At 45.4% G+C, this 24849-nt stretch overlaps 1 protein-coding gene across 1 annotated transcript in view; it reads right to left on the reverse strand.

Annotated features, from left to right (window-relative positions):
* The window catches only part of LOC120034058 (signal transducer and activator of transcription 5B-like), an 88263-nt gene that overhangs the window by 26851 nt on the left and 36563 nt on the right, over window positions 1–24849 (reverse strand). The window contains exons 2-7 of the mRNA XM_038980469.1: window positions 6418–6479; window positions 3420–3557; window positions 2980–3136; window positions 1784–1873; window positions 606–780; window positions 198–328 (exon numbers count right to left, since the gene is read on the reverse strand). Coding sequence (XP_038836397.1) covers window positions 198–328; window positions 606–780; window positions 1784–1873; window positions 2980–3136; window positions 3420–3557; window positions 6418–6479 — 753 coding nt within the window. The remainder of the gene's footprint in view (window positions 1–197; window positions 329–605; window positions 781–1783; window positions 1874–2979; window positions 3137–3419; window positions 3558–6417; window positions 6480–24849) is intronic.

Raw genomic sequence — 24849 nt, forward strand, 5'->3', positions numbered from 1 at the left:
GGTCATAAGAGACGGTAGCAGCAACATTATGTACAAAATAAGTTACAAACAATGCGAAAAAAACGAACAAAACAGCACGGTTGGATAATAACCAATAAAACGGCAGCCATCCCCTCTGGCGCCTTCATTCCAGTGTGTACATGTGTGTGTGCGTGTTTCAGTACATGTGTGTGCATGCAGTATAAAAAGTAGTGTACCAGTCTGTATTTCTGTAGTGTGTTGGCCTCCCGGGTGAGCCAGGCCTCCACGGTGGCTCTTTTGCTCAGCAATGTGGGCTCCCTCAGCTGTCTGTCAGCAGGGGGCAGTGTGACCAGGCTGGTCAACTGGGCTGCATGTAGGCGAAGAGAGGGAGAGGGAGAGGGAGAGGGAGAGGGAGAGGGAGAGGGAGAGGGAGAGGGAGAGGGAGAGGGAGAGGGGGCGGTCAGCAAATCTCACATAAACACACTTGTCTTTTACTTTGCAGACCCCACACACACACACACACACACACACACACACACGCCTACAAACCCACGCGTCATTCTGCCCTAAAAAGGTGAGGGCTGCTGGGGTTGATGACCCAGGGTGTTGTGACTAGGAGGGGGACCAGGGCAAGGCTGACTCACCCTGGATGCGGAGGCTCTCCTGGTACTGGATGATGAAGTACTCCTGGTTGTGCTGGAGCTTTCTCAGGTCGTTCTCTGTGTCTTGGGTCAGCAGGCGCAGCTCCTCGAATGCCTGGTTGATCTGCTGGTACTTCTGGGACATGCTGTCCATCATCCCGCCCACTGGGGAGCTCGACTGCCAATCAGAGGGAGGAGAGAGAGGTGAGAGGGCTGGGTCGGTAAACAACGCTGGCTTTGAGATGATTTGCAGGAACTAGCTAGTGTGGTGTTGAGCATTTCATCATCATTACATGGAGCAGAAAGACACACAAACTGACTGAACCTGAAATTGCCTCTTTAACACAACCTCAATGACCCCTGCTTGTGTTATTCCACAGTAATCCCTAACGACCATAACCAGCAGTGATCACCACTGACTGAACATGTGAGACCGTGCAGAGGGAAATGCATTTCCTTATCGTGGGCACACAGCCTATCGCTTGTTAAGGCTGGGGACGTGAGCACTGTGAAGACAGTCTGAATAAACAGGTGGGAATGCAATCCTGCGATAGGAGAAGCCTGGCAGGACTGGAAATCAATTTAACACTGGGTTTATTGATATTCAGATGTTTTATGGACCACCGGCTTTATGGTTTTATAACCCTCGTTATAAAATATCACATTTCTTCACCCTCCCACCAGGCCTACAGCTGGTTAATGAGGAATTCAACGTTTATCTTTCAGCGAGACATATCTGTGTCTGTGAAGGTTTTCTGACTAGGTGTGTGTGTGTGTGTGTGTGTGTGTGTGTGTGTGTGTGTGTGTGTGTGTGTGTGTGTGTGTGTGTGTGTGTGTGTGTGTGTGTGTGTGTGTGTGCGTTGTGTGTATTTATGTATTTATGTGGTTGTTAACAGGTTTACGTATGTCTGAGGGAAAATTGAGAGTACACAGCCTTTGATGTCGGCAGAGTGGCAGCAAAGCGACCCCCAATGGCTGTGATTTCCATAATGTCATGCAATTGGTTGTGTTATGTTAAACATCTCTGTGTGGTGTTTATAGAGTTTGGGTGTCTGCAAATGTTTATAAAAGGTATGTGGGTATTTCCATATGTTTATGTGCATGTATGTATGGGTGTGTGTGTGTGTGTGTGTGTGTGTGTGTGTGTAGGTGGGAAGTTGGAGAGAGTGCTTCATACTCACATTAGAGGCCTCTCGGACTAGCCTCTGCTCCGTGTACAGGATGTGTTTGATGCATCTCACCAGCTCCAGAGGGCAGCGGTCATACGTGCTCTGAAAGACAAGGACCACATGTGCTGTCGTGTTAGGCCTGTTAGCCGCTGACTGGCAGCACGGCCGCGCACACAACACTGACCAATTTAGCCCGCTCCCGAGCCGCGGCATGCTAACGCTCTAAAGCCCACTCCCTGAGCCTAGCTAAACCCAATTAGACTAATGAGATCCTTCTCTCAAGTGCAGACGACTTGGTCTCACATCCACTGGCTACATTTCTCTTCCTTTCTCTCTTTTCTCTCTCTCTTTAAACTCCGTTCCTCAAGTAACCCCAAAAGCACACATTTTATTGTAGCCCCAGACAAAAACACCTTATTCAACTCATTGAAGGCTTGATGATTAATTGACATGTTGAATCAGATGTGCTTGTCCGGGGCTACAAAAAATATTTGTGCTGTTGGGGGTACTGAAGGACGAGAGTTGGGAAACACAGGTCTAAATCCCTCTCTCACGCACGCACACACACACCAAGGCACCATGCGGGGTTGAAAGACTGCATTGTAGGCCTACAGTGTTGTGTTGACAAGATGCCTCCTACTCCCACCGTGGAAGGTGACAAGAGACAGCTTGTTCCTCTGAACCCTGTCAATAAGGGTGAAGACAAACACACTGAGATCCGTGAGTGAAGCACTCAATCATAAAAGGGAACACTGCCTGGTTACCGTAGCCCAGTGTTGTCCACCTTTTGTTTTTCTTCATATAGACACACTGACCAGAGCAGGCTGTTCTCACGTACTGTTTTATTTCGGAGTACTTTGGGTTAGGGTTTATGGATATGGGCCGGTTGCCAATGAGGCTGTGATAACTAACATTTAGCTGAGTTTGGTATCAGTATAATTGAAATAATAGTCACCACGATTCAGCTGGTATAGTTGGCTGTAAGGTTATCATATCCTTGTGAGTTTATTTGGGTTTATACTGGCTTTATGAACACTGTTAGGTTAGGTGTGGTGGTTTTTGTGAGGGCACTGGCTCTGTGCTCCGCTCACGTACACTGGGTATGTGTGCGCGGTATCTCTCCCCTTCATACTGGTACTGCCCATCTGTCTCACCTTTCTCTAGTTAGCTTTGTGTGGCGATTCGTCTACTGGTTCAATCTGTCTCACCTTGAGCTGGCTGGCGTAGTGTCCCAGTTTGATCTTGAGCAGGAAGCCGTCCTCTCCCACCTGATGCTCAGCCTTGTTCTGCAGCTCCTGGATCAGGCTGTCCAGCAGACGCTTGGCCTTAAACTCCTCCTGGGGGTTCTCCAGATCGATCACATCCCTGGCACAGGGACATATAGAACGCTTAGAGATATCCTGTATGTACATACATGCAGAACAGAGTAGCCATTAATCCCCTATGCATTCCCTAACACACACACCTTCACTCAGGCACATACACAGGGACAGTGACTTTACACACTTGCTACTATACATTGCGCTCAGGTTACTACACCTCCATGGTCCCTGCTACTACTGTGACTGTGATTGAACCGAATGTGAAGGTTACCGGGTGAGGCATGTCTTTCTGTCAGGTAGAGTGGTGGGCTTTGTGCTGCACTCACCAGAGTTGGCCCTCGAGCCACTGGGACAGGTAATGGCGCACCTCGATGGGGAAGTGCTGTCCATAGAGAGACTGCATCTGGTGCAGCGCATCCCCCTGGAGCTGCTGGGCCTGGATCCACACTGCCATCTTACACACCCTGGGGGAGGCAAGAGGGGGAGAGAGAGAGGGAGAGAGAGAGGGAGAGAGGGAAGGAAGGAAGGAAGGAAGGAAGGAAGGAAGGAAGGAAGGAAGGAAGGAAGGAAGGAAGGAAGGAAGGAAGGAAGGAAGGAAGGAAGGAAGGAAGGAAGGAAGGAAGGAAGGAAGGAAGGAAGGAAGGAAGGAAGGAAGGAAGGAAGGAAGGAAGGAAGGAAGGAAGGAAGGAAGGAAGGAAGGAAGGAAGGAAGGAAGGAAGGAAGGAAAAAAGAAGAGGGATGGGTGGAGCAGATTTGAAGAGAGAGTGAATAGAGAGATATTAGAGAGTAGGGTGAGCAGATTTGAAGTGACATGGAAAATGTACAGAAGGTTTTCAATCAAAAGAGGAGAACATCAGTTTGAGTTGACTAAAAGTGAAAGAAGCTTCTTTGAGACAGATGATGTATTTGACTGACACGGCCACAGAGCGGTTGGACTGGTTGTGTTTGACAGCTGTAGTTGGGCAGTTTGTTTCGCTCTGGAGGAGCTGAGGGTCTAAACATTCTGCTCTGTGTTGAGTCAACAGCTGCATGAGGGAGAGGATCTGGGTCAAATACACATGTTAAATACCTTCTTCGCTTGGAGCAAAGTCAGCAGACTTCCTTCGCTTGGGGTTTGCATTATGTCATTGGTTCAATTGTACAAGACCAAGTAGCCTTAATTATGTGAAGCTCATATATTGGAACATATCGGACATATTTATTTGACTAAGGTCTGTAAGGTCAACAATAGACAAGACAGGTTCCTTAGCTCCGAGAGAGAGTGTGTCAGTAATGTCTCTGTCTCTGTATGTCTTTGTATGACACAATGTAGGAGGGAATTGAAAGCTCTTTATATAGTGTCCATAAGCTCCTCAATACATTTATACATACAGGTGTAGGATCTTAATTTAATCACTATTTTGTTGCTGAGAATTTGAGCTTCAGGATTGACATAAATTCACTGAAAACCTGCACTAACACATGGTTATATTAACAGTATTGCACTTTTCATGTAACCTTATTTTGGCCAGGTAATAGCCTAAACACTGATCAAGCAACATTGTGGAATAAACGTTCAAATCCTGTTGCTGCAGACTTATTTTGCTGCAAAAATACTGGTCAAATTAAGATCCTACATTTGTACATAGATACGACCAGGAGACGGACAGAGAGAAACACAACAGAAAGTGGTAGGGGAAGACTTCGTCAGGGACAATAAATGGTTATTTTTAAACGAATGATGTGGTACAGTATAGAACATGACCTTCATCTGAGCAACGAGATAGAGACAGAAATAGAGTGATAGAGAGAGCGCGAGAGAGAGCGCGAGAGAGAGAGAGAGAGAGAGAGAGAGAGAGAGAGAGAGCGAGAGAGAGAGAGAGAGAGAGAAAGAGAGAGTGATAGAGAGAGAGAGAGAGAGAGAGAGAAAAGGAGGCAGAGAGAGAGAGCACCAGGTGAACAGAACACAGTAACTCTGTGACCTGGGGGGTGCCTCTGGGCATGACGCTAATATAATCAGCTTACGCTCACACTCCCACAAAATCCACATCCCATTGGCTGCCATGCCCTGGCATGCCCTCCTCACAACTTCAATCTTTAACCTTTTTCACTCATCCATCCCCCAATCCACTTACTGCTACATCCCCCACCATTCACTACAACAACAAGCCTTCTAACTGCTTTCAGTGTCTAAGTATTAAACCGGTATGTTGTGGTAAAGATGTAGGATCTTAATTTGATCACTCTTTTGTTGGAAATGTGGAAATGCAGATGAGCTTTGTGATTTACGGTTATTAACGGTTATATTAACAGTATTGCACCCTACTTTTGGCCAGCTAATAGCCTAACCACCAATCAAGCAACATTATGGACTAAACATTCAAATCCTGTTGCTGCAGGATTATTTTGCTGTGACAATAAAGGTGAAATTAACATCCTACACCTGTAAGGTTGCCAAACAAAGAAAAAACGATTGTGAGAGCATGACAGATGGTTTAAATGCGTTCTGAGCTGGAGTGGCATAAGCTAGGAGGTGGATTTAAATGTAACAGAATGACCTCCGTCAGTCATCTCCATCAGTCATCAGCAGGTGGCTATGAGCAGACTACTGTCAGCCGATCGAAGAGGAACCATACAGGAAGAGCTGTGAGCCTGTTCTACAGTGCTGTACCAGTCTATCCTGACCTGCTCTATACTAGTGTAGGACTGCCAGTCTGTACCACCCCATGCCCGCAACCACACACCCCGACACATAAACCACACAATGACACACTACTGTGCACACACACGCACACGCACGCACACACACACACACACACACACACACACACACACACACACACACACACACACACACACACACACACACACACACACAAACACACATCAATCATCATAGGAGCTGCTCTGTATCTGTGTCTGTGGTTGCTGGGAGTTGCCAGTAAGCAAACTCTGTCTAGCGATGGGTTACTGACAGACAGACAGACTGACAGAATTCATCAGCCTCTGTGACCTTACCAGGCGCCCGGGTTCCCACCATTAGCACCTTAGTTGTCAACTCCACCAGAGGGTTAAGATAATTCCCCTCGGTCTAGTACTTACCACAACAGCGGCACAATGAGATCTGAGGGGAAGTGAAAGTTGCTCCCTTTTGCTTTTTTCTTCTTCAGCAGTCACTCTTTATCATTGAAGTGAATCTTGAGACTCTTTTGTGAGCCACCCACTTATAACGACATTAACTGACACACAACCCCGGATCGCAGATATAGTGCACATTGACAGTTGACCCAATGAGAGATCTACACAGTGTAAAACAAACTGAAAGGAGAAGGTCACACTGCTTACCTCGTCTTCAGGTCTTTGCTACCATGTAATAGCAGGATATTATGAAGAGGAGCACCCCAAACCTGAGAGAGAGGGAGAAAGAAAGAGAAAGAGAAAGAGAAAGAGGAAGTGAGTATAACCTTGCTTGCTACTGAGGAAGTCGTCTTTTTTTCAAAAGGACCACAACATTGACAAAATCTGATCACCAAAGCATTTCATGATGCTGTTCACTGGTGGAGAGCTCCCGCAAACCTTAGCACCTCTATGCTTTTTCAAAGCCTCTTATTTTAACCCCAATGTCATTTAAAAAATCATAGTGGATAGCATACATATTAACTTTATTTTGAATTTTTAAAGGAGGATGGGAGCTTGTGAAACATAAAAAATAGAAATAAATGGTGAAACATTTTTAAAAAGTTATCCTTTTTAGATAAAACTATACTAAAAATAATAACGTCACCAAATAACTGATTAAAACATACTATTTTGCAATGAAGGCCTACAGTAGCCTCAACAGCATTCTTGTAGGGTAGCACCACGGTGTAGCCGGAGGACAGCTAGCTTCCGTCCTCCTCTGGGTACATTGACTTCAATACAAAACCTAGGAGGCTCATGGCTTTCACCCCCTTCCATAGACTTACACAGTAATTATGACAACTTCCAGAGGACGTTCTCCAGCCTATCAGAGCTCTTGCAGCATGAACTGACATGTTGTCGACCCAATCAAAGGATCAGAGAATTAATCTAGTACTGAAAGCACAATATACAGCTAGCTAGCACTGCAGGGCATAACATGTAGACTCAAAGAGAGAGACAGACAGACAATAGTTGAACAGTTTTGAACAAATTAATTTCTTCCAAAATGTAGGAGAAGCAAGAGAGAGAGTGAGATTTCATATTTTTTTCCACTTTCAGTTTCACTTACTTAGCTAGCAAATACAGCTAGCTAGTTTAGCCTACTCAAACAGAGGGATGCTATGTTAGCTACCTGGCTATGACTATCCAACACTGGAACTCTTCCAAGTCAAGGTAAGCTTTTGGTTTTACTAATTTATTGCCACCGGGGCCCGCCGGTGTAACTGCTTACTGACTACACTGTAACGTTACGTTACTGCATGATTGTAGCAAGGTTACTAACTCATTAGTTCTATTAGCTATGTTACTTTAGCTAATATGGTGACAACGATGTAGGCTGTGTGTAGAAGTTATGGAAAGATTTTTTGGCCTGGTCACATACAGCTGATGTGCTGTGCATTGATGTCATTGATGAGAAGGAATACAACATGGCTGTTCTTTTTTTTTTAACCTTTATTTAATAGGCAAATCAGTTATGAACAAATTGTTATTTACCATGACGGCCTACCCCGGCCAACGTTGGGCCAATTGTGCACCGCCCTATGGGACACCCAAACACGAACGGATGTGATGCAGCCTGGATTCGAACCAGGTACTGCAGTGATGCCTCTTGCACTGAGATGCAGTGTCTTAGACGACTGCGCAACTCGGGAGCGCCACTTGATCAGTGAATGTGAACCGTGTTACGCATGATCAGGGGTGTATTCATTTTGCCGATTCTGTTGAAAAACGTTTCTTAAACGGAACAAAACGGGGATAAACATACCAGAATTTGTCCAATAAAAATTCTAATTTGCAACTTTTGGACTAATGATTACACCCTATCAACTAGATGCAGGCAAGCGTGTGAAAGGCTGTAAGGCTGTATTGAATGTGTCGCTGTCTGTCCTTGTGTCACTGTGTGTCACGTCAACATTTTCTCTCGACCTGTGTGCACCTACGTTGTAAACCTTCATTCATAGGCTAGGTTGTAGCAACCTTCATGATGGGTACAGGGAAAATTCAAGTATCATGTAGTAGCCTAAACCTATCTCTGTTACATTGAACTGGGTGAATGGAATATGAATGACAGTCATCCAATATGCTGTAATAGAAATAAGGACATGCTCATGAGAAATAAAAATTGTCCTCTGTCATCTTAAACGACACTGACAGCCACTGTCCCACACATATTTTCTATCTTGTCAAACACGTTGAATTTATATGCCACCAACAATAGTTAGTAGGCTAATGGCCCCACGTATACCCAGAGACTACTGAGGGGCTGAGGGGTATGGGTTAGGAGGAGCCTGCTGAGGCGATAGGGTTAGGAGAAGAGGAGCAGAGAGTCAGACCATGATTGATTAGAGAGATAACTCTTTCCTCTGGTTGGACCAGGAAGAAGGAGATCATCAGGACACCACATGCTGTTGCTGTCCAGAGGCTCCAAACAAAACATTCACATATTATCTTGATTTCTGTCTGGATCTCCTTCCACTGTCAAACACTCTCCTTTCATGTCTCCCTCCTTGTTTCTGCTCTCTAACTCCTCCTCTCTCTCCCTACAAATGGCAGCCTGATGACTTCACCAGTCGTCCTCCCACTACCCCCATCTCCCCCCAAACAGACACACAACAACAGAGTCCAACAACATCCCGACCTAGTCTAGAATCAGTCAAGGTCCTGTGTTTAGTGCCTGGCGGACGTGGTGTTGGAGGAAGGCTGCAAACATACAGACAAACAGACATGTGACCACCATAACCTACACTGCCCCTAACCTATTTCAGGCTTACTGCGCTGACTCAGGCCTGCTGTGCTCTGTTGTGCACGCACTGCAGCCGCACTGTGTCAGTCCACCGCCTGTCAGTCCACCACCTATCTAAGTACCTTTCCTTTCACCTGGCTCTCAGACCACAACACTACCCTGGCAGACTGTCTCATGGCTCCAATTTAACAGGAAAAAATGGAGGAGAGAAAAAGGGAGCGAAGGAAAGGGCAATAAATCAGCCAAATGGTCAAAGAGGCGTGAAACAAGCTACATCCTGGTTCTTCACATGACCCATGTGTCAGTCAGAGGTAAGACAGAGATCAGAAGTGACACCAAGGGAACCTACGTCGTTGGTCTGTTCAACACACACATACAGTATATACAACACCTGTCATACATGAGCTCAAAACATTTCATATTAAGGATGTCAAATGTACAGTGACTTTAAAATTCAACCGCCAGGCTTATGTACCTTCACATTCCTTCGATTCAAATAACCAGTCCAGGAGCCAAGAGTTAATAATGCTCAAATATGTACAAGACTGGAAGTCTTTCCATCAAGTTCATGTTGTTATGGCGCAACAAGCCACCTGGTCTCAGAGAAAGAAGTATAATACTATACATCCTCGAAGATAAGTTGTGTCATCCAATTTGTATGCTATTGTACGACCAGGTAAGACGTATGATACGATATGTCCACTAATTCGTATGATATTGTATGACCGCTATTCCATTCATAATATAACCTAACGTAAAGTAACATATCACACTAAATGGAGTGTCACAGATTTACATACAGAATAATACGAATTGTCCTGAGACCACGTTGATCAAGAGCAACTATTAGCCTTTTACTGCAGTGGGCTGAATCAGGGTCACACAGTTTCTTGGTAGTCTGAAACAAATCTACTTTGAAATAGAAGTAGACACCTCACACACACATGGTTATGGGCTTAACAAAAAGAAGACACCTGTACCATGTCAGATATAGAGCTGACATGTATTAAATCTTGAGTTTGCGTCCCAATAATACACTTTATATGCATCACAGAAGACTGAAATATAACAAAACAGTTTGACAGAAACACCCTTTTTCTTCCAATAATGTTTCTTAATTATTAAATTATGAAAAATACGAATAACATTCCAACCATGAGGCCACTAGAGGGTGATTTGGTCAGTTGACTGCAGGACTCCGACAATAGGAAGCACTGGTTATGGAGGTGAACGATAGCGTGATGATGATGCATCATAGGTCAACCCCAGTGAACTCACTTAATGGCCCCGAAAAGACCTCGATCTAATCTCAAACAGTACAATATTATCCTCTGTTAGTCAAGAAAGTACATTACTGTCTGACAGAATAGACACATTGAGAGATATTACTGATATCAGACAATGTGTTCAGTTAGCAAAGGCTGACCAACCCAGATGGATATCTGCAGCACAGACACAGAGCCACACACACACTTTCACAATCCACACGTACGCACACAAACACACGCAGTAGCAGCCCTATGCTTTAGTCAAGTACAAGCCTCGGTTGTCTCATCTTTACCTTGGCCTTCCCTTCAAAGACCGCCAGAGCGTCCAGACCGCAGCCCTCGTGTTTCATCTTTATTACTTCTAAAGATGAAAAAGACATTGGCTACTTCACCCAAATCATTCTCACGCACAGACACTCAGCCCAGTGCCATTCTGACTAGATTTATTATACACAGACCGCAGTAGAAATGGAGAAAAAAAGACACAAATATGTACAGAGACAAGCAAAGAAGACCAATTGCAATTACAGGAAAACGCAATAATATTTTTGTAATAATTTTTTTATTTCACCTTTATTTAACCAGGTAGGCCAGTTCAATCAATCAAGTTTATTTTATATAGCCCTTCGTACATCAGCTAATATCTCGAAGTGCTGTACAGAAACCCAGCCTAAAACCCCAAACAGCAAGCAATGCAGGTGTAGAAGCAACCAGTTGAGAACAAGTTCTCATTTACAAATGCGACATGGCCAAGATAAAGCAAAGCAGTGCGACACAAACAACAACACAGAGTTACACATGGAATAAACAAACGTACAGTCAATAACACAATACAAAAATCTATATACAGTGTGTGCAAATGTAGTAAGATTAGGGAGGTAAGGCAATAAATAGACCATAGTGGCGCAAAAAATTACAATTTAGCAATTAACACTGGAGTGATAGATGTGCAGAGATACTGGGGTGCAAAGGAGCAAAGAAATAAATAACAATATGTGGATGAGGTAGTTGGGTGGGCTATTTACAGATGGGCTGTGTACAGGGGCAATGATCGGTAGGCTGCTCTGACAGCTGATGCTTAAAGTTAGTGAGGGAGAAATAAGACTCCAGGTTCAGTGATTTTTGCAATTCGTTCCAGTCATTGGCAGCAGAGAACTGGAAGGAAAGGCGGCCAAAGGGGGAATTGGCTTTGTGGATGACCAGTGAAATATACCTGCTGGAGCGCGTGCTATGGGTGGGAGCTGCTATGGTGACCAGTGAGCTGAGATAAGGATTTACCTAGAAAAGACTTAGATGACCTGGAGCCAGTGGGTTTGGCGACGAATATGAAGCAAGGGCCAGCCAACGAGAGCATACAGGTCGCAGTGGTGGGTAGTATATGGGGCTTTGGTGACAAAACGAATGGCACTGTGATAGACAACATCTAATTTGCTGAGTAGAGTGTTGGATGCTATTTTGTAAATGACATCGCCAAAGTCAAGGATCGGTAGGATAGTCAGTTTTACGAGGGTATGTTTGGCAGCATGAGTGAAGGATGCTTTGTTGTGAAATAGGAAGCCGATTCTAGATTTAATTTTGGATTGGAGATGCTTAATGTGAGTCTGGAAGGAGAGTTTACAGTCTAACCAGACACCTAGGTATTTGTAGTTGTCCACATATTCTAAGTCAGAACCGTCCAGAGTAGTGATTTTAGACGGGCGTGCGGGTGCGGTCGGTTGAAGAGCATGCATTTAATTTTACTTGGATTTAAGAGCAGTTGGAGGCCACGGAAGGAGAGTTGTATGGCATTGAAGCTCATCTGGAGATTTGTTAACACAGTGTCCAAAGAAGGGCCAGAAGTATACAGAATGGTGTCGTCTGCGTAGAGGTGGTTCAGAGAATCACCAGCAGCAAGAGCGACATCATTGATGTATACAGAGAAAAGAGTCAACCCGAGAATTGAACCCTGTGGCACCCCCATAGAGACTGCCAGAGGCCCGGACAATAGGCCCTCCGATTTGACACACTGAACTCTATCTGAGAAGTAGTTGGTGAACCAGGCGAGGCAGTTATTTGAGAAACCAAGGCTGTTGAGTCTGTCGATAAGAATGTGGCGATTGACATGGTCGAAAGCCTCAGCCAGGTCGATGAAGACGGCTGCACAGTATTGTCTTTTATCAATGGCAGTTATGATATCGTTTAGGACCTTGAGCGTGGCTGAGGTGCACCCATGACCAGCTCGGAAACCAGATTGCATAGCTGTGAAGGTACGGTGGGATTCAAAATGGTCGGTGATCTGTTTGTTGACTTGACTTTCGAAGACTTTAGAAATGCAGGGTAGGATAGATATAGGTCTGTAACAGTTTCGGTCTAGAGTGTCTCCCCCTTTGAAGAGGGAGATGACCACGGCAGCTTTCCAATCTTTAGGGATCTCAGATGATACGAAAGCGAGGTTGAACAGGCTAGTAATAAGGGTTGCAACAATTGCGGCAGATAATTTTAGAAAGAGAGGGTCCAGACTGTCTAGCCCAGCTGATTTGTAGGGTCCAGATTTTGCAGCTCTTTCAGAACATCAGCTATATGGATTTGGGTGAAGGAGAAATGGGGGAGGCTTGGGCAAGTTGCTGTGGGGGGTGCAGAGCTGTTGACCGGGGTAGGGGTAGCCAGGTGGAAAGCATGGCCAGCCGTAGAAAAATGCTTATTGAAATTCTCGATTATCGTAGATTTATCGGTGGTGACAGTGTTTCCTAGCCTCAGTGCAGTAGGCAGCTGGGAGGAGGTGCTCTTATTCTCCATGGACTTTACAGTGTCCCAGAACTTTTTGGAGTTTGTATTACAGGATGCAAATGACTGTTTGAAAAAGCTAGCCTTTGCCTGTGTATATTGGTTCCTAACTTCCCTAAAAAGTTGCATATCGCAGGGGCTATTCAATGCTAATGCATTACGCCACAGGATGTTTTTGTGCTGGTCAAGGGCAGTCAAGTCTGGAGTGAACCACGGGCTATATCTGTTCTTAGTTCTACATTTTTTGAATGGGGCATTCTTATTTAAGATGGTGAGGAAAACACTTTTAAAGAATAACCAGGGATCCTCTACTGACGGAATGAGGTCAATATCCTTCCAGGATACCTGGGCCAGGTCGATTAGAAAGACCTGCTCACTGAAGTGTTTTAGGGAGAGTTTGACAGTGATGAGGGGTGGTCTTTTGACCGCGGACCCATTACGGACGCAGGCAATGAGGCATTGATCGCTGAGTTCCTGGTTGAAGACAGCAGAGGTGTATTTAGAGGGCAGGTTGGTCAGGATGATATCTATGATGGTGCCCGTGTTTACGGATTTAGGATTGTACCTGGTATGTTCATTGATTATTTGTGTGAGATTGAGGGCATCTAGCTTAGATTGTAGGACGGCCGGGGTGTTAAGCATATCCCAGTTTAGGTCACCTAACAGTACGAACTCTGAAGATAAATGGGGGGCAATCAATTCACATATGGTGTCCAGGGCACAGCTGGGGGCTGAGGGGGGTCTATAACAAGCGGCAACAGTGAGAGACTTATTTCTGGAAAGGTGGACTTTTAAAAGTAGAAGCTCGAACTGTTTGGGCACAGACCTGGATAGCATGATAGAACTCTGCAGGCTGTCTCTGCAGTAGATTGCAACTCCACCCCCTTTGGCAGTTCTATCTTGGCGGAAAATGTTGTAGTTGGGGATGGAAATGTCAGAATTTTTGGTTGCCTTCCTAAGCCAGGATTCAGGCACGGCAAGGACATCAGGGTTGGCGGAGTGTGCTAAAGCAGTGAATAAAACAAACTCAGGGAAGAGGCTTCTGATGTTAACATGCATGAAACCAAGGCTTTTACGGTTTCAGAAGTCAACAAATGATAACGCATGGGGAATAGGAGTGGAAATGGGGACTACAGGGTTAACCTCTACATCACCAGAGGAACAGAGGGGGAGTAGGATAAGGGTACGGCTAAAGGCTATAAGAACTGGTCGTCTAGTGCGTTGGGGATGGAGAATAAAAGGAGCAGATTTCTGGGCGTGGTAGAATAGATTCAGGGCATAATGTACAGACAATGATATGGTAGGATGTGAGTACAGTGGAGGTAAACCTAGACGTTGAGTGATGATGAGAGAGGTTTCGTCTCTGGAGGCACCAGTTAAGCCAGGTGAGGTCTCCGCATGGGTGTGGGGTGGGACAAAAGAGCTACCTAAGGCATGTTGAGCGGGACTGAGGGCTCTACAGTGAAATAAAACAATAAGAACTAGCCAAGACAGCAGTAGACTGTAAGGGTTCTCGTGGGCTGAAGGAGTGGACCAAGGTGCAGCGTGGTACGTGTTCATGATATTTATTTAACTCAGAACACTAAGACAAACTAACAAAAAGAGACCAACACGAAACAGTTCTGTCTGGTGCAGACACAAAGACAGAAAACAACTACCCACAAAACACAGGTGGGAAAAGGATACCTAAGTATGGTTCTCAATCAGAGACAACAATAGACAGCTGCCTCTGATTGAGAACCACACCCGGCCAAACACATAGAAATGGAAAACATAGAACAAAAACATAGAATGTCCACCCCAACTCACGCCCTGACCAACCAAAATAGAGACATAAAAAAGAATCTCTAAGGTCAGGGCGTGACATAGACGAGGCATTTTGACATAGAGAGAGGCATAAAGCAATCACAGGTGTTGATCAGGAGAGCTAAGACAACAAATGGGTAAATGGCGATGAATGGGCAGAGTGGGTCAGTTAGGTACATACAGGACCTGAGTTCGAGGCTGGGGCCGATAGGTAAACAAAATGAGGTACCGTGTTATTGAAACAGTCCAGGGGGCATCAGCTGTGTAGCCGAGTGATCAAAGGGTCAAAAGAGCAGCAATAGGGGGAACTCCTAAAGATAAATGGTATACAGATATTGGATCTTAATTTGTCTCACTGCAGGAAAATAATCCTGCAGCAACAGGAAATGTAAACTATTGTGTGGATTATAAATAATGGACACTTTTGTAGGGGCTGATACATTTCAGTTAGGGAAAATCAAGTCTGTAATTTTAAAGTGGGAATTACAAACTTTAGAAGCCTTTTAAACATTGAACAAGTTTGCATTAAAATGTCCTGCAACAACAGGGTGATCAAATGAACATCCTACACCTGTATGGACTTACTGTTCTTATTGACTGACTGTCTGGACTGACTGCACACCCTACACAGGCTGGCAGGCTGTTAGGTAAATCTTCATGAACATCATACAAGCTGTAGGACTACGACAACACTGCCCTCCCTGCCTACCTCTGACAGCCTCTGCACTGCGGCTGGCTGTGTCAACCCCTCACCTCCCCCACTCACTCTCTCTCTCTCTCTCTCTCCCCACTCAATTCAATTCTCTCTCTTCTCTCTCACAGTCTTTCTCACCTCGTCCACCCCCCCCCCCTCTTTCTCCCCCCCCACTCAATTCAATGCAAAGGGCTTTATTGGCATGAGACACATAAACTCAGCAAAAAAAGAAACGTCCTCTCACTGTCAACTGCGTTTATTTTCAGCAAACTTAACATGTGTAAATATTTGTATGAACATAACAAGATTCAATAACTGAGACATAAACTGAACAAGTTCCACAGACATGTGACTAACAGAAATGGAATAATGTGTCCCTGAACAAAGGGGGCGTCAAAATCAAAAGTAACAGTCAGTATCTGGTGTGGCCACCAGCTGCATTAAGTACTGCAGTGCATCTCCTCCTCATGGACTGCACCAGATTTGCCAGTTCTTGCTGTGAGATGTTACCCCACTCTTCCAACAAGGCACCTGCAAGTTCCCGGACATTTCTGGGGGGGAATGGCCCTAGCCCTCACCCTCCGATCCAACAGGTCCCAGACGTGCTCAACGGGATTAAGATCCGGGCTCTTCGCTGGCCATGGCAGAACATTGACATTCCTGTCTTGCAGGTAATCACGCACAGAACGAGCAGTATGGCTGGTGGCATTGTCATGCTGGAGGGTCATGTCAGGATGAGCCTGCAGGAAGGGTACCACATGAGGGAGAAGGATGTCTTCCCTGTAACGCACAGCGTTGAGATTGCCTGTATTAACAACAAGCTCAGGCCGATGATGCTGTGACACACCGCCCCAGACCATGACAGACCCTCCACCTCCAAATCGATCCCGCTCCAGAGTACAGGCCTCGGTGTAACACTCATTTCTTTGATGATAAACGTGACTCCAACCATCACCCCTGGTGAGACAAAACCGCAACTCGTCAGTGAAGAGCACTTTTTGCCAGTCCTGTCTGGTCCAGCGACGGTGGGTTTGTACCTATAGACGACGTTGTTCCCGGTGATGTCTGGTGAGGACCTGCCTTACAACAGGCCTACAACCCCTCAGTCCAGCCTCTCTCAGCCTATTGCGAACAGTCTGAGCACTGATGGAGGGATTGTGTGTTCCTGGTGTAACTCGGGCAGTTATTGTTGCCATCCTGTACCTGTCCTGCAGGTGGGATGTTCGGATGTGCCGATCCTGTGCAGGTGTTGTTACACGTGGTCTGCCACTGCAAGGACAATCAGCTGTCCGTCCTGTCTCCCTGTAGCGCGTCTCACAGTACGGACATTGCAATTTATTGCCCTGGACACATCCACAGTCCTCATGCCTCCTTGCAGCATGCCTAAGGCACATTCACGCAGATGAGCAGGGACCCTGGGCATCTTTCTTTTGGTGTTTTTCAGAGTCAGTAGAAAGGCCTCTTTAGTGTCCTAAGTTTTTAAAACTGTGACCTTAATTGCCTACCGTCTGTAAGATGTTAGTGTCTTGACGACCGTTCCACAGGTGCATGTTCATTAATTGTTGATGGTTCATTGAACAAGCATGGGAAACAGTGTTTAAACCCTTTACGATGAAGATTTGTGAAGTTATTTGGATTTTTACGAATTATCTTTGAAAGACAGGATCCTGAAAAAGGGACGTTTCTTTTTTTTGCTGTGTTTGTGTTTACATTGCCAAAGCAAGTGAAATAGATAATAAACAAAAGTGAAATAAACAGTAAACATTACCCTCCAAAGGAATAGAGACATTACAAATGTCATATTATGCCTATGTACCATGTTGTAAACGATGTGAAAATAGTTTAAGTACAAAAGGGAAAATTAATAAATATAAATATGGGTTGTATTTACAATGGTGCTTGTTCTTCACTGCCCTTTTTGCCCTTTTCTTGTGGGTCTGTGTAATCTCTCTCTCTCCCTTACTCTCTCTCTCCGCAACTTTCACCGCACCATGGCTGGCTCTGTGCATAGTCACACTGTCCCCCTGCCAAGGTTTATAAATAACTTCTGAAGTAACAGCTGAGTGTAAAATTAAGCGCTTAACCTACATCCAGCGTGTCCAGCCCACATAGCGGCATCTGTCTCTCTCCCCCTACCCAACCCAACCCCCAGACGGATCCAGACTAAGAGGGGGGAGCACCCCAGTTCAAAGGGCACGTTTTCAAACAGACGCAGCAGTTCGAGGCGAGTCTGTGATAGCCAGGACCCAGAGGAATGGGAGTGGGGGGGTAGCTTCATGATTTAGAGGTGGGGTCTTAAGGGAGGGTCCCAGGCAGATATAGGCAACTGGGAAACCTTGGACCGTCAAGAGAGTACAATGGTTAGGATATAACACCGTAGAAATGTTGTTGACCTCCACTGTAACCCCTCACATCATGACATCACAGCAGACCACTCAGTCTAGTAGAGTCCTGCCTGGCTGGCTGCAAACATTAGGCATGGACAAAGTGCAGCTTGCTTGTTAACAAATCAACTCGCCAGTAGATAGGAAGCAAAACACAGAATGTGAAACTCCCAGTAAAGACCAGACCAGCGAGGATGGATTCCAGCCAAGGCCATCCAGTGGACTGGACAGAGAGACTAGCCTCCATAGAGACTGTGAACAGGCTCATGTCAGGGACACTGCATTGGACTTTACGGGTTGTATTGTGCTAGCTACAGTAGACATACCGATGATCATCTCTGCTGTACCCCAGAGGACAACACATGACTGGGTCTGTGAGGTGTTGAGAGGGAAAGAGGAGGGAGGAGACCGGGACAAAAGAAGCCCTTTGTGCCTCCCAGTTGCAGCCCAGAGGGGATGACACTACAGTCGTGACAGGAATATCATCCTTCCATCAACCCAACCCTCCTCCCACCACCATATTTACTGTATACAGTAGACTCAACATGACATGACTCAGCAGTTCACTACCAAGGTCGTGTAGGCTATACTTTAGGTGGGTTCTGGTGGGTTCTGGTGATGGTTGTTTCTGGGTATAATGTGTATGTGGGGGCGTGTGTGTTCACACATGCTCATCCCTCCATGTGCACATTTGCATCCAGCTGTGGGTTGGGTAGATTTAGATTTTAATTAATAATAAGGGCAGACAAATCCCCCCTGGGAGTCCAACATGTAGCGGGACATCACATCATGGTCTAGTCTCTCTGCCCTATGGTTTATCCCTCCTCTCCCAGCAGCACCACTGTCTGCCAGTTCCTGTGTGTTCTTCACAGCCCCGCTGCACAGCAGGACACTCCACTAACACATCCACACAACACATCCTAAGGGTAGCAACATGAATGCTGCTGCCATGCTATGTTGTTGTCTTAGGTCTCTCTTCAAGTAGTATTGTGGTGTCTCTCTTGTCGTGATGTGTGTTTTGTCCTATATATTTATTTGATTTGATATTTTTAATCCCAGCCCCTGGAGGAGGCCTTTTTCCTCTTGGTAGGCCGCCATTGTAAATAAGAATGTGTTCTTAACTGACTTGCCTAGTTAAAAAAAGGTTAAATAAAACAATTAAACAGTTGATTGGCGCGTGGCTACTGTATAATTTTTACATTTAAAAAATGTATTTGGGTTTGTTTGTTTGTTTGTGTGTGTGCAAGTCTGTGTGTGTGTGTGTCTATGTATACAGACTGGTGAGAGTGGAACTAAGGCTATGTTGGCACAGTCTGTCTGTCTGCAGAGGACATTGGTCTAAATGAGCATGGCTAAAAGGGTCATCGTGGTCACATGTTTGTCATTAACTTCATGACAAACATGTGACCTCCATGCAGGCCCAGGGCGGAGCTGGGCTCCTCTTGAAGAACAGAGTGTTAGGGTGGTTACGAGACACACACAAACATACACAAAGCTTTATTCATACTGAACATAACAACAGCTCTTCATAGAGAGGTCGATGTAACCATCAAAGCATTTGTCACCATCTGATGGGAGCAGGGATACTGAGGGCTACTGAGTGAAGCAGGAGAGAGGGCAGTGCTCTGTAAAGCGGGACAGCCACATGTTGACACGCTAACGAATCGCATAACGAAGCGTATTCAACAGGGGAGGTTCCAAGGCCTGTCTCTGGGCCCTTTACGGCCGGGGCCTGATAGAATCATTACGCTGTTCGGAGCAGGAACAATGGAGGGACACAGAGGGCTTTGATCATGAGACCGACCCAAGGGAGATGGATGGGGAGTGTGGCTCAGAGGACCCCTCGTGAACCGCCCCGGGGAGGGACGAGTGTGGAAAGGACGAAGGATAACGGATTGCAGGATGACTGGTTTATGCATCCCCACTTCTCCAAACTTTATAACCTCCTGAGATGGAAAGGGGAACTAAGGAAGAAAACCTGTTATAAAAGGCAGTGTAACTGTGGTAACTAACTCAGAAGATGAGTGCTCTGCACATGGGTCGACTGACTCCCACTACCACTTAGCCCCATCGATCAGGTGCGTCACGCACACACGTTGCTAAGGAGAAGTCGGCTAAGTGAACCTGTTGCACTCCGCTGGCGAACACACGCCGCCAGATTGAAAGGCCCGACGCTACCTACTGTGAGGAGGCAAGAGAAAAGACATGAGTGATGTCATTACTATCTATCCAGCTGTAGAATACTAATACGCCGGCAGTCAATATTAGAACATCTACCCTCTGTAGTGCACTACCAGTGTCAATGGCAGCAGCAGTACACACACACACACAGTCTTGACCCATGGACAGATCCCATTGTATTGTTGCAAAATGGGGAAGATGATAACCCCCCCCCCACCACGGTGCTAGTCAGTACAGCCTTGGAGTTGAGAACACCTGCTAGCTGTGATTATGGGGCGAAGAGAAAGGAGGAAAGACACACAGACATTACGCACACTCACACACAACAAACACACACAGAGTAGACAGGCTCTCACTGTGAATAAGCCTCATTCTAACTGACATTTTCACACAGCAGCCAGAGACTCAAAATGTGTGGTATTATTTGGATCCTGAGAACCAGATAGGCCAGACAGCACTCCGCCTCTTTTGTCACCCACACCCCCTTTTACATCCCCTCAGTGGGATACAGAGAGAAGAGGCTGTCTTGGATGTTTGAACGAAAGGAAGAGCGCACATACAAAAGAAACACACGTCCTAAATGCCCACCATACTGTATGTCAATATTGATGACAGTCAAAATGAGACACGGTGAAATTCTCATGGGTGTTACTTGTGTGTGTCAAAATGACTGCTATCTATTGTAGCCTACAGGACTGTCAGTCTATCTCGCTCCGTCTGAGAGTCTAGCAGTAATAATGTCCTCCTGACTGGTTCTATAGGGAAAGGGGGGATACCTAGTCAGTTGTACAACTGAACGCATTCAACTGAAATGTGTCTTCCGCATTTAACCCAACCTGGGAATACTGAGTGGAGGGAAATGCCTGAGCTTTGCGCTGTCTGGGAAATTGAGCTCCTTCACAAGTTGGGCATCGTGGCTAAACCCAACGACCAACCCACACAGCGTGGCAGAGAAGAGAGAAATGTCAATCTGAGAAAAAGGTGCTTGGGTTTTAGTTTGATTAGTAAACAAAAAGCATCTCAACCTCAGCACACATTCTTGACGACCCAACTTTTTGTTTCTGGTTCTACATTCGTCACTGTCCTAGAAATAGAAATACACAGCTAAACCTGGGCGACCAGCCCAACCAGAAGTGAAGCCAGAACCCGACATAGCTCATTGGCAGCACTTCTATTTAAAAACCAAAGGGCCTATTTCTATACTGTAACTCTGTAGCAGGCGTGACAGGAGCAACACGCATACATGGCAATTGAAAGGCATTCTCTGACTACACCGATCTATGGACAGCCTCAGACTACGCGTCTCGACGCAACAGAGGCCTCGGCTCTCTAAAGGAATATAAGCCTGTGTGTGTGTGTGTGTGTGTGTGTGTGTGTATGCGTGCACACTTCTCCTCCCCACCTCTTATAGAGCACCAGAGGCTGGAAAGCTGTTACTTCCATGTCAGTGGCTGGAACATTAGGAGACTGCAGAGTGATGGAAGGGGAGGGCAGGACAACAAGTAGAAAGCAGAATCAATCAAAGCACACAGCTCCCAGCCTGCATGGGAAAAGACTGTGACCACATATATGGGTGATCAAACACAGTCTGCCATTGACAACTGCTCAATGCAGTCATGCTGATGTGGCTACCTACTTCGGCTTCATTTACACAAGCAGCCAATTCAGATATTTTGCCCAATTATTAGCAAAAGAGCTGATCTGATTGATTAAAAAACAATTAGTGGGAAAATATCAGAATTGGGCTGCCTGTGTAAACGCAGCCATAATGGCAAGAATAATTCAGAATTGTGGATTGTCTGAATGCCCACGAGATGCAAGAACACAACACAGCATAAGGGCTAATACACAGCTGTCATAATAAATGTTGCTTCTGCAAGACTATGTTCTAGAACAGGTATTCATGAACCCCCAGGGGTACGCGCAATGTCGTTGGGGGTACGGAAAATATAATTTAAAAAAAATAATATATATATATATTTTTTTTTTTCTTCACATTTTCAAACAGTCCATTTATATTTTCCAACGGGGCTATACATTTGGGTGAGTTTTTTTCCCCTCCCTCGCCTGAGTAGCCTCGTTTCACTGCCAAAAATAAAATCAAACCATCTAGTGTTCAGCGAAATAACAACACAATGTCAAATACAGGTAGCCTAGTTAAATAATTAACATCCAATCACATTAAATGTTACACTCTCGCGGGAATTCCACTAGCGGTCCATATGTAGCCAAACGTAGCTGCTGCTCATTCAGTTTGCTCGAAAATGGATAAATGGTTAAAAAAAGTAGAAACATATACCATAGAAACACATACCAGCTCTACTGGTAGTACTGCTACTACCAGCAGTACTAAACCTGCACCTGTCGACGACACAAGTTGTTCTGCTTCCACGAGGACATCCAATGCTAGCATCAGTAATTCTACATTTGTTGTTAGCTCAGCCAGCATGGACACTAACAGTTGTGAATCTGATTCAGCCGAAGAGCTGGTAAATGTCCGTTACGTTTACGGGGGGTCAATTAAGGAAGACATCCTCTTCTGCAAACCGCTGGAAACCAGGACAACAGGAGAGGATATTTTTAAAGTACTGGACAGCTTTGTGACATCAAATGGAATTTGGTGGTCAAGATGTGTTGGTATCTGTACTGATGGCGCAAAGCCATGACAGGGAGACATAGTGGAGTGGTAACGCACGTGCAAGCAGTTGCTCCCGACGCCACTTGGGTACACTGCAGCATCCACCGAGAGGCTCTTGCTGCCAAGGGAATGCCTGACAGCTTGAAGGACGTTTTGGACACTACAGTGAAAATGGTTAACTTTGTTAAAGCAAGGCCCCTGAACTCTCGTGTATTTTCTGCACTGTGCAATGATATGGGCAGCGACCATGTAACACTTTTACAACATACAGAAGTGCGCTGGTTATCAAGGGACAAAGTATTGACAAGTTTTTTTTAAATTGAGAGACGAGCTTAAAGTTTTCTTTACTGACCATCATTTTCACTTGTCTGACCGCTTACATGATGACGAATTTCTCACACGACTGGCCTATCTGGGTGATGTTTTTTCTCGCCTGAATGATCCGAATCTAGGATTACAGGGACTCTCCGCAACTATATTCAATGTGCGGGACAAAATTGAGGCTATTATTAAGAAGTTGGAGCTCTTCTCTGTCTGCATTAACAAGGACAACACACAGGTTTTTCCATCGTTGTATGATTTTCTGTGTGCAAATGATCTCAAGCTTACGGACAATGTCAAATGTGATATAGCGAAGCACCCGAGTGAGTTGGGTGTGCAATTACGCAGGTACTTTCCCGAAATGGATGACAGACAACTGAATTCATTATCCCTTTCATGCCCTGCCTCCAGTCCACTTACTGATATCTGAACAAGAGAGCTTCATCGAAATTGCAACAAGCGGTTCTGTGAAAATTGAATTTAATCAGAAGCCTCAGGGCAGCGCTCAGAGTATCCTGCCTTGGCAAATCACACTGTTAAGACACTGATGCCCTTTGCAACGATGTACCTATGTGAGAATGGATTCCCGTTCCTCACTAGCATGAAAACTAAATACAGGCACAGACTGTGTGTGGAAAATGACTTAAGACTGAGATTCTCTCCAATACAACCCAACATTGCAGAGTTATGTGCATCCTTTCAAGCACAGCCTTCTCATTAACATGTGGTGAGTTATTCACAATTTTTGATGAACATATAAAGTTTTATATGTAAGATGGCTACATAAAGAGCAAAACTATTGATTGCTATTATATTATTATTTGTGCCCTGGTCCTATAAGAGCTCTTTGTCACTTCCCACAAGCTGTGTTGTGACAAAAACTCACATTCATTCTTATGTTTAATACATGTTTCGTATAGTGTGTGTGTGTGGCAAGCTTACAATGAAGGCAAAAAACGACATTTGAGAATGCGCTGACCCTGGTGCTAGAGGGGGTACACAGCTGGAGGGGGAATGTTTGAAGGGGTACGGGACTATAAAAAGTTTGGAAACCACTGTTCTAGAAGAATATTGCACCATAAACATGTCATTACCGTAGCTCTGCGGCTTTGTCCGATGAATGATGCTTTAGTTCACAGTGAGCGGACCAGATATTTCTGCTGAGTCTTTGCAGCACAGGAGCCATAGTTCACTGGTGATGACATAGAGAGAACGAGGCTGGCCTTTTGCAACGCTGTGGAGGGGTAGGTGAAGTATTTAAAGGGAAGGGAAGAGTGGAAAAGTAGAGGGAGGGAGGGATGGAGGGAGGGAGGGATGGAGGGATAGATGGATGGAGGGAGGGAGGGAGGGAGGGAGTTAGCTTGAAAAGCACGCTGGTGAAGCATGTAACATGGAGGATCTGCCAATGAGAGCCAAGGTAATGTAGCTAGGACAAAAAGAACCAGACCAAAGACCAAATGTCTGTAGAGTAAAGTGTAGTTTTATAACAATCGTTTAATGGAGTACACTCCCAGCCTCCTTAATGGAGGACAGGAGTTTTTCAAGAGTTTTTATCAATAGTTAGTTCAGGTCACGTAGTCAGGAAAGACACCTGACCTTAGCGAATACAGCAGACTTACTGGAATAGCGAGTGTTTGCAATGTATAACCACATTACATCTTACGTCACCGTTGGCTATGCCTGTTCATTTGTCCCTCTTTGGAACCCATTAAAGGACGTGTCCAAGTAGACACTAGAGACTTCAGGTGAGTCACAGTGGCTTCCTCTTTCTCTGAAGTAGGCTAGGCTAAATTCTTGTT

The sequence above is a fragment of the Salvelinus namaycush genome, chromosome 41 (assembly GCF_016432855.1).
Source record: "Salvelinus namaycush isolate Seneca chromosome 41, SaNama_1.0, whole genome shotgun sequence".
Taxonomy (NCBI): Eukaryota; Metazoa; Chordata; class Actinopteri; order Salmoniformes; family Salmonidae; genus Salvelinus; species Salvelinus namaycush.